This window comes from Brassica rapa, chromosome A06, assembly GCF_000309985.2.
Source record: "Brassica rapa cultivar Chiifu-401-42 chromosome A06, CAAS_Brap_v3.01, whole genome shotgun sequence".
Taxonomy (NCBI): Eukaryota; Viridiplantae; Streptophyta; class Magnoliopsida; order Brassicales; family Brassicaceae; genus Brassica; species Brassica rapa.
In genome coordinates this window covers 28,954,127-28,971,242 of record NC_024800.2, presented here as the reverse complement: position 1 = coordinate 28,971,242, position 17,116 = coordinate 28,954,127, and the positions used below count along the sequence as shown (strand labels likewise).

The window sequence follows — 17,116 nt, the reverse complement described above, 5'->3', positions numbered from 1 at the left end:
ATTCAAAAATACTATCACCATTATTTTCTGGGCAATTGTCAATAATAGCACCTTTTGAAGTTTATGTCACAAAAATAGCACTAAAAGGAGAAAGTCACAAAAATGACATTCATTAAAGGGTAAAATATCCATAATACCCTTGGTTTAAAATTAAATAAACAAACAAAAATAAATATAAATAAATAAAATAAAAATAAAAAAAATAAATTTTTTTTTTATAGTTTCAGATTATATTTTTCAGATTCAAAATTTTTATAATTTTTTTTTGAATTTTTTTTTTCGAATTTTTTTTTTATTTTTTTTTTTAATTTTCTTTTTATAATTTAAAAATACTTTTTGAAACTGTTTTTAAAATTTTTATTTTTATTTTAGTATTTATTTTTTATAAAATTTTAAACCCTAATTCCAAAACCCCACCCCCTTAACTCTAAACCCTAAGGTTTGAATTAATTAACCCAAGGGGTATAAATGTATATTTACTTCTTTAATGAAACCTATTTTTGTGACTTTGAGCCTTGAGTGCTAATTTGGGAACAAAAACTTGGTTTGGTGTTATCTTAGTCTTTTTCTCTTATTTTCTGCTGACGAACATTTGTTGTTAAGTTAGGCGCGCTTACTATTTTCGTAATGACTCGAGAGAGAGTAAGTAAACAGTGATTAAAGCGCGAGTAAAGGATATATGATGGTGTAGGCGCGTGGGATTTGATTCGTCTCTCCTCCATCGTAGAAAAGATTTTAAAAGGAGTGAAAGAGGCATAATAATAATCTTTTTCTTTCTCTTCCTTCTTCATCTTCATCCTTGATTGATTGATACCAACCAACCCTTAATCTACACAACGACGTTCTAAATTTAATCAGATTTCTACTTAGTCAGTTGCAATCTCTGGGTTGGGTTGTGTATTGTATTGAAGGGTGAGTGAGGAAAAACAAAGTCTTTGTAAAACTGAAGGATGAGGATTTTGTGTGATGCGTGCGAGAACGCAGCTGCTATCGTCTTCTGCGCCGCCGATGAAGCTGCCCTTTGCCGCGCCTGCGATGAAAAAGTAAAGCCCTTTTCTTTTTGTATCTCTCTCTACTGATAGAAAAATCGAGTCTTTGTTAATCTGGGATTTGCTCAATTGGTTCAGAGCTGTGGCTCATTTTATATAATAAGACTCTCGCTCGTCTCAACGAGTGATTAAAGTTTGCAACTTTTTGTTTTTTTTGTGCTTAGATTTGCTTCTTTAGACTTGTTGAATGAAACAGTGGAAAAGATCAAAGTCTTCTTATGGAAATCCCTACATGGTGCTCTACCAGTAGGAGAACAGTTTGCAATAAGAAACATTCCAGTAACCAGCCGCTGTGCTCGGTGTGATTCAGAAGAGTCAGTAGTCCATCTGCTGTTCAATTGTCCCTATGCAAAGAAAGTCTGGGAGTTAGCACCATCAGCAAGCTATATAAACTCCCTAAGCTTCACCTCCTTCCCTGAGGGCTGGAATAGAGTTAGGAAGATACCTTCTCTACCGCCAACAGGTATCGAAGCAGGTACTTTCTCGGCATGGATCGTGTGGTCAATCTGGTGCTCCAGGAATCAGCTAATTTTCGAGAAGAGAAACTTCTCACCCGAAGAGACAATCCTGAAAGCTATCTCGGATGCTCGTGAATGGATGATGGCACAGCCTCCCCAAAATCCAAACCGATCGAAACCTTTGATCAGACTCGAACCAATCCCTAGAGCTCCCGATCTACGCGTCATCTTCACCGATGCAGCATGGAACCCACTGACGGGAAACGCAGGCTTTGGTTGGATCGTTGATGATCTGGTCTCGCCATCACAATATGCAGCGAATGCGACCTTCGTCTCATCGCCTCTCATGGCAGAAACTCTGGCTGTCCTTAAAGCCATAACCTTTGCTCAATCACGCGGTATGGCCTCGATCCTCATCCTCTCATCCTCCCAAGTTCTCATCAACACAATCAACAGGAGGGAGTTATTGCTTGAGATCTATGGACCGCTCTGTGATATCTACCACCTGCTTCTCTCATTTATGTCGTATGTGTTTAAGTTTATTCCCCGTTCAGAAAACTCTAGAGCAGATTCTGTAGCAAAGCAGGCCCTTTGGGCCATGCAAAACTAAACCCATCTATTGAAGTTTTTAAGTTTGAACAAAAAAAAAAAGACTTGTTGAATTCATGTTTTTAGTTATTACCATAGTGATTCCAAGTATTTGCTGTTGCCATTTCAGTGATTATGCTACTCTATCATGTGCATTGCAGGGAATGTTTGTTTCCAAACTTTGCATTTAGCTTAACTACTCTACTTGTGGAGAAACACCTAATCAAATTTTGCGATTAATCTTTTACTTCATTTACATGATGGGTAAACACTTTTCAGTCCTTCTCGAGAGTCCTTAGCTAATCCCTTTTCTGTTGCAATACCTCTCTGAGTAGTAGCTTCCAATGGGATTCCAAACTCTGTTATGTTTGCAGGTTCATATGTGCAATAAGCTAGCTAGTCGGCATGTACGTGTAGGTTTAGCCGAACCAAGCAATGCCCCCTGCTGCGATATTTGCGAAAATGCACCTGGTATATCATCTCTCTCTCTCTCTTTTCATTGAATTTGCCCCACTCTTTTTTTTTTTTAAATCCTTTTTTTTTGTTTTCTTGGTTCTACTCGGCAGCCTTCTTTTACTGTGAGATAGATGGTAGTTCCCTTTGTCTGCAATGTGACATGGTCGTTCATGTTGGTGGCAAGCGAACACACGGCCGCTTTCTTTTGCTCAGACAGAGAATTGAGGTTTTTTCAATTTAACCTTTCTTTTTTTTATGTTCATGTTTTCAGTTTCTTGATAGAATTGGTCATCTTGTTCTCTTCATGTAGTTTCCAGGGGACAAGCCTAAACCACCAAACAATACGAGAGCCAATTTGCAAAACCAAAGAGTCTCTTCAAATGCCAACGGTGAAGCTAATGGCAAGACTACTGATGACGAAATGATTGATCTCAACTCTAACCCTCAGAGACTTCATGAGCCTTCATCAAATAACCATGTACTTTTAATCTCTCTACGTTACATTACATCTCCCTCTATGTATAATCATTTTTCTTGTCTTGTGAGTTTGTTTTGTTTCTAAAATGAGCAGGGTATCGATGTAAATAACACGAGCAATCACGAGACTCCAGGTGTTGTGCCCTTTAAACGAGAGCCTGACAAGTGATAAAGGTGAGAGTGATAATCTGTTTAAAGAAATGGGAAGCTCATGTTTTTCTTTTTTTTCCTTCTTTTTGATTCCATGATTGTGTTGCAGGGTCTGGTGTTTTTATTGTTGAAGAAAGAAGAAAGGCTTGTTGTCTTTGTTTGTGCATTATCTCTTAGTTTAAAGGAAAGAGCTCACACGAATGTCAAAGCTAACATACCTGAATATTCCGAACAATTTCTTTCTATTTTTTCTCAAATAAAAATCCTTTCGAAAAAATATATATTCACAGATAGATAAGTTCAATATATTAAAGATAGTATGGAGAGGTGGCGAAGTGGATCTCTCGTCATTTTATCGTGGACTATTTCTTGAGAATAATTTTCAATTTTAAATGATCAAAGATAGTAGATAACTTCAATATATTACAAACTTATTAAAAGGAGTAGCTAATGCAAATTCAGCAGAGAAAATAAGTGATTTGACATGATAATAACAACCATACTCGAAAACAAATGTAATTAAAACACTTGCTTCATCTCCTTTCACAGCATCTTCACCTCTTCAACATTGTTGTCTTCAGTAGGTGTAGCCTTTGACGAACATACCCTCCTTAGCCTCTTCAGACTCACCTTCTCCGGTGTATTTTCCGAGCTGAGCCAACGAATTGGCCTTGGCTCGAGTCAAGAGAGTGGTCTGAGCTGCGTTCACGTTCTCAGCTCTGCCTCCCCATGTTTTCAGGCAAGTGTTCTGAAGAGCACGTGCGTAGGAGAAGGACACGTGCCACGGGTTTGGTGCCTGGTTCATCGCGTTCAGGTTCAACGTTGCCTCCAACTCAGACTGTCCTCCGGACAAGAACTGCAGAAAAAAAAACACAAAAAAAACTTAACTTTCACCTCAAGCAACCAAGATCTAGGTTTTCCTCATTTTTTGTAATAAAAAACTCATTTAAAGCTTGCCATGATTCCAGGGACGGCAGGAGGGATTCTGTTGCGGAGGAGCTTAAGGGTGTAGGAGGCAACTTGTTCAGGAGTAGCTCTGTCTTTAGACTCGGCTCCTGGAGTCACCATGCTCGGCTTCAGGAGGATACCTTCAAACATGACATTGTTCTGAGCTAGGTAAAAGAAAACCTCAGCCCACACCTTCTCAGCTACTTCGTAAGTCCTGTCAATGTCGTGTTCTCCATCCAACAAGATCTCTGGCTCCACTATGGGAACCAATCCACTGTCCTGAAACATCACAATTTAGCGTGAGAAATATCATAAAAGAATCCGATTTAACCGGTTTCTTGACGGAGAAGCAACGTGTGTGTTTACTTGTGAAATGGCAGCGTATCGAGCAAGGCCCCAAGCAGCTTCTTTCACAGCGAGAGCAGACGGACCGTTGGGAATGCTCACCACAGTACGCCTAAAATCAAACCATCAAGACAAAAGTCAATAATAAATTCAACCCGAGAGAAAACAGTTTGGGTAGGAAGAGAGACTAGTACTACCATTTGGCGAAACGAGCACCCTGTTGGTAGTAAGCAGCGGTCCGAGAGGATAGACCGTCAAGTCCTTGGCACCATGACTCATTGTTAGATCCAACAAGTGGCACCAAACCCTAATTCCACATATACAAGTTACAACTCTTAAGATTCTTCTAATCAAGCACTACGTTGGTATGGTATTAATTATTATTATAGTATATAATAAGCATGCATTTAATTTAGTGATACCTTGTCGACTTTGATACCGGGGACGATGTTCTGCTCGACTAGGACGTCGACCATTTTCTTGCCTTCGGTGGTAGACTGATAGAGAGTCTCCTCGAACAGGATTGCACCGGAGATGTACTGTCCGAGACCTGGTGCAGAGACAAGCAGTGTCCGGTATGCTTGACGGTTTGCCTCAGTGTTCTCTAGCCCTATCGAGTCCAAACGCTTCCCGCATGTGGCGTTCGACTCGTCCATCGCCAAGATTCCTCGTCCAGGAGACGCAATTGTTTTCTGCTCCCAACACCAAAAACATAATCATTTATAAAATTACGTTTTCACTTTTTTTTTTTACAACTATCAGATTTTGTTTGATCGAACTGTATTGTAATTCAAGTTATTTTATACTAATTTTTCTACACAAGAACCAAAAAGAAACTAAAATCAGTACCCAATTAATAAAACTCTGAATCATATTTTAGTACTGAGCCTAACAAAAGAGAGAGTACAAGGTGAAAAAGAACATAATTAGTTAATTAGACTTTCCAATTCAAAAGGTCAAAAGAACAAAGGAACCTTTATGAAACATGCAGATAAGACACGTGGCAAAGAAGAGAATATGTGTGTGGGAGTACTAACCGCTGTCTTAACGAGCTCATCGGCGTAGGAAGAAGCGGCGCGGACGGTAAGGGAGGTGGCGCGGTTGCGTAGGACGACGGCGGCGGAAGAAGGCTGACGGAAGAGAACGCGTTGGCCCTTGACCCACTCAGATTTGTCCAACACTGGAGAAGCCTTGAGGAGTGAGGTTGATGCCATCTTTTTGTTAAATGTTATCTCTTCACTCTTCTCTCTGCCTTTGGTTTGTTTGAGAGACGCACAGTGAATGAGCTTATGATGACACACACCACCTTATCTCTGAGGAGGAGGAGTAACCTCACTCTCCCTCTTTTGGATTTATATTTCTCACTAGATCAGTTATCTGAGGTTCATGTAACCTTGCCAATTACACTCCACCACGTGGACCGCAATCTTGTATTACTCACAATTCGAGAAAATGCCACGGAGTCGCTGCTTCTTTTATGCCATACCCGTCGTTACATGTTTGCTTGTTTTTTTCTATTTGCTTATACTGAAAATAATCGAATAAGTACCTAAAAAAGTAAATATTCGTTCATGACACGATTGTGAAAAAAAAAAATACATTTATGATGTCAGCATGTACAAAAAAATCTATAAAACCTCTAGAATTAATATGTACCATAGCACCGTCGACCATAATTTATATATATCAGGTAATACTTAATGTATAACTTATTTTAAACAAAAATTATGTATACTTTTTGTTTTCTTGAATTGTACTACTTAGTACTTACTAGTCTATGCCCATATTGTCATGATGTGGAGCTCGATGTATACCCCAAATCTTGCTGATCATATTTACTGAAAAGCCTCCTATTTCAAGCTCACGATGTATAAGCAAAACACGACTAAATATCCCTTAATCCTTTTTTGTATTTCATTGTATGATATCAGTAATAAGTACATGCGCGTTCAAACCCTAATCATAAACAATCTGTTTTTGTTTGAAAAATCTTTAGACAGACCACCAATCATACTAATTTTTTTTGTTGGCATTAAAATAAGCCAAAAGACCAACAAAAGGTGCGTTGATGTAAGTCGTCGGTTCCGTCTCACTAGCATTGTTCCGTCCTCCAACGAATTTATCATCTACATTAGGCCCCCCGACCACCGCACCTACTAAAATGTTGGGGTCCGGTTTGGGTGATGCAAATATATTCCACCCTTCTAAACATTTGATGGTTTTGGGATGGGTTGCGATAGACGGCGAGGATGCGCCACGGTGGTGGATCTTTCGCGGATAATGGTTACCGTACCCGATCATGTAAGACATTTTCATTGGATTATCTCCCAAAATGTAATCCATCTAGACCAAAAAAGTCTATATATAATCACTAGATTCACTACTATCGTAATATAAATATTGTCTAATAGGCTTCGAAATTAAAACTCGATCGTAAACTTTCGCAAACCTAACTATTTTTGTAATGCAATATGTATATTAATCAACTAACGACCTGTCGTTTGGCCAAGTGACGGAGAGACTCTGGATGGATCTTGACACTACCACAATGGAGTTGTTGAGACGATTTAGAGAGGTAACCGGCGTAGGTTAGGAGGAGAAAAGACAATGCCACGGTGTTTTGGAGGATGTTGCTTCCGGGTTTGTAAAGAAGACCGCCAGGTGTGTAAGTCATGTGTGGACCGGCGGTTTCTGGAAAATAGGCACACATCATTTGCTCGGCTGTATCTCTATAGGGTGCAATCTCTGGCACATTCTTCTCGAATGCTTCCTATATCAAAAACAAGTTTATTCAAATTGCTTATATATAGCATATCTATTGTGTATGATTTTGTGCACTCATGAATTGGATATAACCTTGGCAACGAGAACATTGACACCCCCAACTTTGTTATCCCATCCAAACTCGTAGTAATTGAAAACTGCACCTAAAGAATGACGATTGTCCACTAAGTATTTACTGTAAGAAGCTTTACCGGTAGCCCTTCTCAGCCATGCAGCTCCCCATAATAATTCGTCCTATATAAAACAAATTAACAAGGTGATATAAATATAATTAGTAACAATCTATATCGATTTAATTTTAAGTAAAGATATTCGGGAGAATGCAATATATACCCCATATCCGTTGATGCTACAATAAAACGGGCAAACAGCAAGTTTAACCCATGTATTATTGGTATAAGAGCCTCGATGTGAGTCCGCGTACTTGAAAGTTTTTAAAGCATTTTTTAGCAAACGTTGAGCATAACTAGGATCATATCGTTTGAATGCGATTGAAGCGGCCGCAAACGCAGCTGTGATTTCTCCAGCTAAATCAGAGGCCGGGTACTGCGTCTCCACAGCATAAGCTGTTCGTGGTGTGCTCATATCCTCCGGTCTCTGCCAGCACTGGTGATCCTTTTCTACTTCACCCACCTAGAATATTGTTACAAACATAATCAATTTATCAATACATGACAGTTAGTTTATTTTGTATTTATTTGTGACAAAATAAAACAAATAAACGAAGTAATAATTGGTACAAACATATAAAATGCATTAAGAATCTAACATCTAAAATCAGATGAAACCTAAAATAATTTATATAAGAAACATTGACAAATCCAACCGTACGTTACTTATTGGTCTTTTAGTTAGAAGTTCATGCATGGAACTATATCAGATACGTAAAATCTATAAATTAATAATGTTGGGATTTTGAAATTTTATTAATTTATATAGATATTAATTTACAAAAGTTTCTTTATTTAAATTTCTTATTTTAATATATGTTTATTCTAAGATAAAAATTATATTTGATTTTAGTGCATAGACATTAATTTTTATTTTTTTAAAAATTAATTTTTATATTGTATTATTTGGTATATATGACATATATTGCATAAAACTTAAATGTGGTTTTAGATATAACATTACTAAATCTCATAAAAAAATATTAACTGTTAAGAAAATATAAAGATAATTTCTTTGTGAATATAAAACAAAAAATAACAATCGGTTCTTATTTATATAAAATATGTATACATATAAAGATTATATGTATATATATAATTTTCTAAAAAAATATTATCTTATTATTTTATCGATTTGTGTCAAATTTTGAACCGACCTTAATTGAAACCGATGAAATTTATTAATTTATAGAGATTATTAATTTACAGAGGATATGCTATATGATTGTTTTGGGTTAAATAAGTGACAATATGTTACCGTCACATACATGAACGAAAATCCGATTACGAAGTTGCGAAACAGTCTTAAGGAGATAATCGGTTCCCCACCGGAGAGCGACAAGATTTTCCCGGAGATCTGCCGGAGACATGTAACTACCGAAGTCGACAGCGCTCCATGCTAGCATCGTAGCCGAAAACGCCATCGGAAAATGGAACTTCACGTTGTCGCCGGCGTCGTAGTAACCGCCAACTAGGTCAGCATTGAGGTTCTTGCCGTCGTTGAGCGCAGAGTCACGGCGCCACGTCATCCTCTGTTCTCTAGGAAGATAGCCAGAGCGTTGACCTTCAAAGAAGAGGATTGACTTTTTGAGAGCATCGGAGTAGTTGTGAGAGATCACCGTTGGTAAGAGGACGAAGAGGAGATATATGGAAGAGCAAATTGATGGCTTCATTGGGTTTTATTTTATCTTATGGTAAATATATTAGAAATGACTGAACAAGACGATTTATATAAGCTCCTTGAGGTCTTTGGTTATGGAATTTTCCTGCTTCTTGGTAATAGTACTTTGTTTGAAAATGTTTACAACTTATATATCATAAACAATAAATCTTTGTTGTCGAAAAAAAACAATAAATCTTTGCTTCTTCAATTTCCCCCTTTCTAGTAATTTGCTATACATTTAAGGAGGTTATTTTAAAATTTAATATCTAGATAAGAAAACTTTATTATTAGTGTATTAGTGAAGAAAAAACGATGAAATATCAGTGATACTATTCATCATATTTAGTCAAAAACTATAAAATATTTCCACATATTTAATATAATAATTAAAAAGTTTGTTTTGTTCCGGACAGATAACCAAAATATACAATATGTTTGTTTTCCAAATGTCACTTGTATTATTCGATTTTGAGAGTCAAGAATTACTTATATATGATCTTCTCTAGTCGAGATTATCCTTCATATTTTTCATTGTTCTTCTTAAAAACGTAAAATAATTATTATAATGAAAATGTAAAATCAACGTATAGAGTTTAAAAACTTTTTGAAAGTACTATGTTACAATTATGTTTTGGAAATTAAATGGAAATATAACAGTAAGATTCTTTTAAAATAAGTGGCTATTTCTTCTTCTTTTTTTTGAAACTCAACTTCATTAATGCAAGTTGCATTATGCAACTACTCACCGTTAGGTGAAGACATAATGTTTAGCTCATTAATAAGCGGCTATGTTCCTTTCTCGTGTCTTTTCTGAAGGGTAGAATGTAACTGATGAACTAAGAGAAACGATTACTTTTGAAAACATATTGATTTGTATGTATTAGTTTTATACATTCCAGATTTGGAAGGAAATTGAAATCAAGAGAAGTTGGGATTGCTTTTAAAGTACGCAAAGACACCAACTAAAGGTGCATTGATGTACGTTGTGGGCTCCGTGTCGCTAGCATTTGTCCGTTTCCCAATGAACGAATCATCAACGTCAGGCCCACCAATCACAGCTCCTACTAGAATGTTGGGGTCTGGATTGGGTGATGCGAAAATATCCCATCCTTTTAAGCACCCGAACGCATTCCTCTGAACCTTAATAGACGGTATAGACGCGCCACGGTGGTGGATCTGTCGCGGGTACTGATCACCGTACCCAACCATGTATGACAACTTCGCTGGATTATCTCCCAAAATGTAGTCCACCTACAAAAAAGAAAGAAAAATAATATATAGATAAAACTTACTGAATCTGCAAATACATAGTTCCCATTGGTCTGAAAAAAGAAGCAAGTGATCTTGCAGTTTTACATATATAAATTTTATGACCAGCTAATATACTACCTGTCGTTTGACTATGCGACGAAGAGAATCCGGTTGAAACTGGTGGTTACCGCAATTGAGTTGTTGAGAGGATTTAGAGAGGTAATCCGCGTAGGTAAGGATGAGGAAAGACAAAGCCGCCATGTTCTGGAGCTGGCTATTGCCCGGTTTGTAGAGAAGACCGCCGGGTGTATAACTCATGTGGTGTGGACCAGAGGTTTCCGGAAAAAATGCACACATCATTTCCTCTGCCGCATCTTTATATGCTGTTAACGCAATCGCACCCTTTTCAAATATTTCCTGTTCAGAGAAATTGACGATGTAACGTTTATATATAGTTTGCATTCTTCTTAAACTGATGTAAATAAACAATCTATCAATGGTTATGTCTTTTATACGATCGGTTCTGTTTTAACCTTGAAGATATAGAGATAATTGGATCAAACCTTGGCAATGAGAACATTAACTCCCCCATATTTGTTGTCCCAGCCAAACTCCAAATAATTGAAATCTTGACCGAATGCTTGACGATTGTTCACCAAATACTCTAGGTAATAATCATTACCAGTCGCTCTTCTCAGCCATGCAGCTCCCCACAGCAACTCATCCTACATGAAAATAATATATAGTTCTTTTTTGTTGAGAAAAAATAATATATACAGTTTATACGAAACTGAAACCGAGAGTAAACCTATTAAACTTTATTGTCACAATAAATACAGAAATGATCCAAGGTATACCTTATATCCATTAACACTGCAGTAGAAAGGGCAAACGGCATTGTGTACATTTGGATTATCAGTGTAGCAACCTCTGTGCGAATCTGCGTACTGAAATGTTTTAATGGCTTTATCCAGCAACACTTCAGAATATTTAGGTCTTGATTGTTTGAATGCGATTGAGGCGGCTGCCAGAGCTGCAGCGATTTCACCCGCTAAGTCGGAGGCTGGGCCTGGCGCATCTAAGGCGAAAGCAGTTCGTGGCGTATCCATATCTTCAGGCCTTTCCCAACAGTTATGGTCAGCTTGTGCTTCACCTACCTATATACCATGTATTAATCCTACTATGTTAGTCTTTACGTCCCATATATTTTCATCAAACTCTGTGATTTGCTTATAAATAATACAGTATATACAAGGAGAAAAACTAATCAATAGAAATTTATTAAATGCAATTTCTACGTAATATACACTAGTATACCCAACCAGATTTTATAGAGATTATATTTTTGCGCAAACAAAAAAGGATGTTATATTATAAGTGTTATGTCTATAGATCGTGAAAATCAAATTCCTGATTACAGTAGATAAAACGACGATGCATGGTGGCTCATTTGTACGTACTTGGACGAAAATGCGATTAGGGAGTTGTGAGACAGTTTTAAGGAGATAATCAGTTGCCCACTTGAGAGCTATGAGATTGTGTCCCACATCATTCTGAGACATGTAACTTTGGAAGTCGATAGAGCTCCAAGCAAGCATTGTGGCCGTAAAAGCCATTGGAAAATGAAACTTAATGTTGTCTCCGGCGTCGTAGTAACCACCAACGAGGTCGGTGTTGAGGTTTTTGCCGTCTTTGAGTGCAGAGTCACCACGCCAGGTCATCCTTTGTTGTTTGGGAAGACGACCAGAGCGTTGACCCTCGAAGAAGAGGATTGACTTTCTCAGAGCTTCGGAGTAATCGTGAGGGATGGCCGTTGGTAATAGGAGAAGTGCGAGAACGGTTAAAATGAAAAATGATGGTTTCATCTTTGAAATAAGAAAATTAAAATAAAGAGCTTTGTGAGATTTTGCTTCTTGGCATTTAGTTTTGAGGGTTTACGGTTCTTATTTATGGAGATGGAGCTATACGACAAGGTTGGTGGGGATTCTCAAAATAAGTTCTAACTAATATAATATCACTTTTTAAAATATTTGATTAATATAATTAAATCCTAATAACTTCTAAGTTTTTTTTTGCTTGAGAAAAGATAAGTACTAAGTTATGGTACTTGTATAGGTAGGTAGTCGGTTAATTTGGTAAGTCACCGATACGTATTTGGCTAGTAAGGACTAAGGATCCATCCATGCATGCATATATTAAAAACTTTCACAATTTCTTACAGTTAGTTATGGACAAGAAATCTTCTAACATTATCTTTCTAATTTGTATATACCTTTAATTTTACATAAATATCTGTGAATTTATTCACTTTATCATATATTTTTAATTCCAACAACTTATATAAAACAATAGTATTTTAGTGTACATATATAAAGAAATATATTCAGATTTGCCAAATTTGATATAGCTATATTTTTTTTTTAGATTTGCAAAATCTGATGCAAGAAATTATGAGGCTGAAAATAAAGAAATGAAATCTGAATGTTTTGACTTTTGATGAAATTTTTTTTTTGAGACATCTTATAACTTCAAGCATATCCAGACTTTTTATACATATCCAAACTTAGTTTTTTTTTTTTTGAAACTAAGGCATATCCAAACTTAGTTTACCAATATCTTTTTTAAATAGTATTCAAATCATAATTAAATATACATTACATTTATTATATAACTAACGCTATTATTAGTTTTAGTTGCGGGGTTTCTTTCGATTATTCTCCTCCTATATATTTTATGGCGTTCAGTTACGATTTGTTGACTTTAATTGTATCAATGAATCATTTCTACAATCATATATATACCAATAAATTATATGGAATGATAATAATCATAACCAAATTCCAGTACGGACACACGACAAACCAAATCAAATTGATGTTATTGTAGTTCTTTTTTCTTTTGGTCGACATTCTCAAGTTAGTATTCAACGTGTACATTATGTATACCTCGAGATGCAACAATAATTTAAACTGAAAAATAATTTATAAAAATAGAAATGATACATTCTCCTCTATATATAAAAATATATTTCAGGTAAAGGATAAATGTATAAACAAATAGTGATGTGACGACCTCTGAATCAAAGTTGCTAAACTCTACAATCAATACACTAATAGTATATAATGATTGGTGTATAATTGAAATTCTCATTATCCGTTGGTTACAGTTATGGGCAACAAAATTTTAATTATGTTGTTGGTCTCCAAAAAAGTAATAGAAAAATCCCGCAACTAAAACTAATGATAGTAATTCTCTTTATATTTACTACAAAGTACGACCACACGGTTGATATTACGTTAATTTTTATAGTAGGCATTAGAAATTTACATTGCATAATGGGATATTGGCCCATGATGTTACAAATTCGATGTTTGTACGTATAGTAGACTGGACCGTATCAGAAAAGAACAAGTGGTGAACGCATACCGAACATAACCGTAATTAGTTACAACATGTCAGGCGTGTCTCACTTTGTTAATGGGTCACGAAAGGCTTTTGAAGCCCATTTACTAAGATACCAACTGATGACGTTATATTTGTGTGTGTTCGAGAGTGTCACACAGACACAGGTTTCGGTCGCCGCACGCCAGATTTGTCTAACTGCTGACAGTTTACTTGTCGGAAAGTTGGTTCTCGTCGCCGTGAGTGAGGTACTGGTGTAATTTTATCGGTGAAGATTTGTAAGAGTCGAGATTGGTTAAGTTTTGGGGTTTTGTGAGAAATGGAGATTTCGAGTTGTTAGGGTTTAAGCGCATCTTAAGGAGTGATTTTAATGTTTTAAAAAAGTGGAGGATGTTCCGTGGTTCTTTCTTTTAAGACATACTTTGCATCTCGTATTCGCACCAAATGCGTGACTTTTCTTACTTCCGTTTGTGTTTTTTTTGGTTTGTTTGTTTTGTTTGTTTTGTTGCTAAGATAATGAGTTTGGACAGGAGGAGTAGGAATCCGATGGCCAGGAAGATTGCTTCTGATCGTTTTTCTTACCGTGATGATCCTTACCGAAGAGACTCGCATCGGACTTTCAGGTTTTTCTCTCATCGAAACTAGCATTTCTCTTAGGATAACTTCACTCATAGCTTAGCTGTATACTGAGAAGAAAGAAATTAAATTAGTTTTAATGCTATTGCAGCAGCCAAAGCAATACGTGCAAGAATTGTAAGCGACCTGGTCATTTTGCTCGAGAGTGTCCCAATGTCTCTATCTGCCACAATTGCGGCCTTCCTGGGTATCCCTATTCATTCTCTACTTCTCTTTCTTACGGTCTAAGTTGATTTAGATTGTTACGTGAAGTTCTTTCTACATTTTTACTGCTGCTAATATACACTAATCTTGAAGGTAGATTAGCGCATTGATAAGGTAGTGTGTTGATATATGTCTACTTCTTTGTACTTTATTTCTGTGGCGGACACTAATAACTAATAAAACTTGGCAGGCACAATCTATCTGAATGCTCCGCGAAGTCTGTGTGTTGGAACTGCCGTGAACCAGGTCACATGTCTAACAGCTGCACCAACGAAGGCATTTGTCACAGCTGCGGTATAGCCGGGCACCAAGCTAAAGACTGCACGGCTCGCCACCTCCCTCCTGGTGACCTTAGACTCTGCAACAACTGTTACAAGCAAGGTCACTTCTCAGCTGATTGCACTAACGAGAAGGCCTGCAACAACTGCAGGAAGACGGGCCATCTAGCTCGTGACTGCAGAGACGATCCCGTTTGTAATCACTGTAACCTGGCTGGACACCTTGCTATCAAATGCCCCAAAACCCATGTGTTAGCAGCAGAAGAGCGAAGACCACGAGGGATCAGAGCACAATACAGGGAGGAGGATGTGGTTTGCAGGAACTGCCGGCAAGTGGGTCATATGAGCAGAGACTGCACGGCTAGGCTGATGATATGTCGAAACTGTGGTGGAAGGGGACACATTGCGTATGAATGCCCTTCTGGGAGATTAGTCAACCACCACCACTACCACCCCTTTAGGTACTAACTAAGTAGCTTTTAGTTTACAAACCGGTCTTGTCTTCTAAGGAGAACCAGAATTGATCTATGGTTTTGTAATGACTACTTTCTTTCTCGGTATCTTTAGACCTGAACCATCCGGTTAATCTAGACCGGCCATGATCAAGAATCTTATATATTAAAACAGAAGTCACAACTTTGATTCATGTGTGAATTTTTTAAAAATGGACTATCTACTAGAAAATTATAAAATTTAGTTGTCCTATCATTTAATTTCATATTAACATCACATAAGTCCCACATTGCATAAATCAGCTAATGTCTATGAGTTAAAAAAAAAAAAAACCTTGCTATATAATATAAATCGTGACTACTATAATAAAACATTTATATCAAACGCTATATGATTTTAACTCGTGTTTCTTCTTCAGGTTTACTTTTTTTTCCTGACATCCTTCGACATGTTTACAACATCAAGAAACTTCAAAGTTTCTCCGTAGTCCACATGCATTTAAAGTGGATCACTGAAACTACTCTAAATATATATATATATAAGTATAGTATCAGCCTGTGGCCATTAACAAACACTCAAACACGATTTGAAATGTTGCTGATCGGGTATTCTTTTTTAACTATCCTATCGTGTCATCTATTAATCCTTTTTCTTGAGGTTGTATTATACTACACAAGTCAATACTATTTTTTTAATCGAAGTCAATATTATTTTCTTTGAACATAATGTTACATCTTTATACACCTTTACCACAGTATGCACTTGGAGAAGATGAAGATGGTGGAGTATTCCATAATAAAATCCGAAATATTCCATTAATAATATGGATATATTCTTCTAACCTTAAACAGAAATTGGTTCGCATTAAAAAAAAAACAAGTATTGTACACAAATTTTGGTATTTATAACTATTTTTGGTTAACTAATCAATTAATATCAACGAAAATATTGCCAAATAGTTAACTATATCTTCAAATTAAATTATTCCCCAAATCGTGCTCAACTATCCATATTTATCATCAATGTATTGATTATATCTTATAGGTATATTTTTTACTTATACAAAAATTTGGTATATGTTAGAGAAGCAAGCTGTTCGTGGGTGTTTTTCACCTAATATTTGAAATATACTACAATCATTTTTAAGGCAACCTATAATATCACAACTAAAAAGAATTCGACATGAAAATAATTTTCTACTGTACCAAAGTTTACATATATTAATGTGTATAATAATTAAACACAATTTCAAAAAGCATAAATATATAGAAAATATACAAATACATGTGACAGTTTGAAGCTTGACGAGAAACACGTAAGATATAACATTATAGTGTTCAAAAAATTCAATACACATTTTTCTTATTAGAATATATATCATCTTAATTATATATTAAAACATAAGTCACAACCTTGATTCATGTGTGATTTATTTAAAAATGGACCTAATGGACATATTGCTAGAAAATCATATTACATTTCATTTCTAATCTTATCATTTAAATTTTAGACCTACCAGAAATTTTTATTGGACTATCAATAATTAGATTTAAACAATAGATGATCCATTGAATTTATAGATAGTATAAATTAAATAGATATAATTTAGTGTTGTAATACTATACCTCCATATGTTAATTATTTATTTATCGATGTTAACTTTTAAAATTATAAATATTTGTTAAAACAACAAAAATCATATTATCTAATAATGATTAATCTTTACTGCCTTAAACCAACAAAAACTAAATTTTTAGTTATTTACTCGATAATATAAATCTATGAAACGAAAATTTAAATTTAA

The 17,116-nt window shown here is 36.0% G+C and overlaps 5 protein-coding genes across 21 annotated transcripts; 2 read left to right on the top strand and 3 right to left on the bottom strand.

The window, feature by feature from the left end:
* The first annotated feature begins 561 nt into the window (after positions 1 to 561).
* Positions 562 to 3,455, top strand: LOC103828072 (B-box zinc finger protein 19). 14 transcript variants are annotated; one of them, XM_033273978.1, is made up of 7 exons: positions 593 to 1,043; positions 2,257 to 2,373; positions 2,428 to 2,566; positions 2,662 to 2,777; positions 2,862 to 3,029; positions 3,123 to 3,202; positions 3,288 to 3,455. In XM_033273978.1, exons 3-6 carry the CDS (start codon positions 2,440 to 2,442, stop codon positions 3,195 to 3,197), a joined length of 486 nt encoding a protein of 161 aa, XP_033129869.1. In that variant the 5' UTR covers positions 593 to 1,043; positions 2,257 to 2,373; positions 2,428 to 2,439; the 3' UTR covers positions 3,198 to 3,202; positions 3,288 to 3,455. The 14 variants fall into 14 exon arrangements, with proteins under 14 accessions (XP_033129863.1, XP_018515407.1, XP_018515406.1 ...); XM_009103664.3 differs by having other exon boundaries at positions 596 to 1,043; positions 2,257 to 2,359; positions 2,470 to 2,566; XM_033273980.1 differs by having other exon boundaries at positions 596 to 1,905; positions 2,257 to 2,359; positions 2,470 to 2,566.
* Positions 3,456 to 3,564: 109 nt separating this feature from the next.
* On the bottom strand, positions 3,565 to 5,828 carry LOC103828073 (fructose-bisphosphate aldolase 2, chloroplastic). The gene is made up of 6 exons (XM_009103665.2): positions 5,509 to 5,828; positions 4,894 to 5,163; positions 4,669 to 4,778; positions 4,493 to 4,583; positions 4,136 to 4,405; positions 3,565 to 4,034 (listed from the first exon to the last, which is right to left on the bottom strand). Exons 1-6 carry the CDS (start codon positions 5,683 to 5,685, stop codon positions 3,756 to 3,758), a joined length of 1,197 nt encoding a protein of 398 aa, XP_009101913.2. The 5' UTR covers positions 5,686 to 5,828; the 3' UTR covers positions 3,565 to 3,755.
* On the bottom strand, positions 5,509 to 9,538 carry LOC103828074 (endoglucanase 22). 3 transcript variants are annotated; one of them, XM_033273969.1, is made up of 5 exons: positions 8,694 to 9,538; positions 7,589 to 7,888; positions 7,328 to 7,489; positions 6,966 to 7,241; positions 5,509 to 5,998 (listed from the first exon to the last, which is right to left on the bottom strand). In XM_033273969.1, the coding sequence occupies exons 1-5, from the start codon at positions 9,096 to 9,098 to the stop codon at positions 5,909 to 5,911; spliced, it is 1,233 nt and encodes a 410-aa protein (XP_033129860.1). In that variant the 5' UTR covers positions 9,099 to 9,538; the 3' UTR covers positions 5,509 to 5,908. The 3 variants fall into 3 exon arrangements, with proteins under 3 accessions (XP_033129860.1, XP_033129861.1, XP_009101916.1); XM_033273970.1 differs by having other exon boundaries at positions 5,979 to 6,020; XM_009103668.3 differs by lacking the exon at positions 5,509 to 5,998 and adding an exon at positions 6,323 to 6,814.
* A 243-nt stretch (positions 9,539 to 9,781) lies between these two features.
* Positions 9,782 to 12,447, bottom strand: LOC103828071 (endoglucanase 23). The gene is made up of 5 exons (XM_009103662.3): positions 11,800 to 12,447; positions 11,197 to 11,496; positions 10,903 to 11,064; positions 10,478 to 10,756; positions 9,782 to 10,339 (listed from the first exon to the last, which is right to left on the bottom strand). Exons 1-5 carry the CDS (start codon positions 12,202 to 12,204, stop codon positions 10,007 to 10,009), a joined length of 1,479 nt encoding a protein of 492 aa, XP_009101910.1. The 5' UTR covers positions 12,205 to 12,447; the 3' UTR covers positions 9,782 to 10,006.
* Positions 12,448 to 13,854: 1,407 nt separating this feature from the next.
* On the top strand, positions 13,855 to 15,505 carry LOC103828069 (cellular nucleic acid-binding protein). Of its 2 annotated transcripts, none has more exons than XM_009103660.3 (4): positions 13,855 to 13,989; positions 14,272 to 14,364; positions 14,469 to 14,564; positions 14,772 to 15,505. In XM_009103660.3, the coding sequence occupies exons 2-4, from the start codon at positions 14,288 to 14,290 to the stop codon at positions 15,325 to 15,327; spliced, it is 729 nt and encodes a 242-aa protein (XP_009101908.1). In that variant the 5' UTR covers positions 13,855 to 13,989; positions 14,272 to 14,287; the 3' UTR covers positions 15,328 to 15,505. The 2 variants fall into 2 exon arrangements, with proteins under 2 accessions (XP_009101908.1, XP_009101909.1); XM_009103661.3 differs by having other exon boundaries at positions 13,859 to 13,989; positions 14,472 to 14,564.
* The last annotated feature ends 1,611 nt before the right edge of the window (positions 15,506 to 17,116 follow it).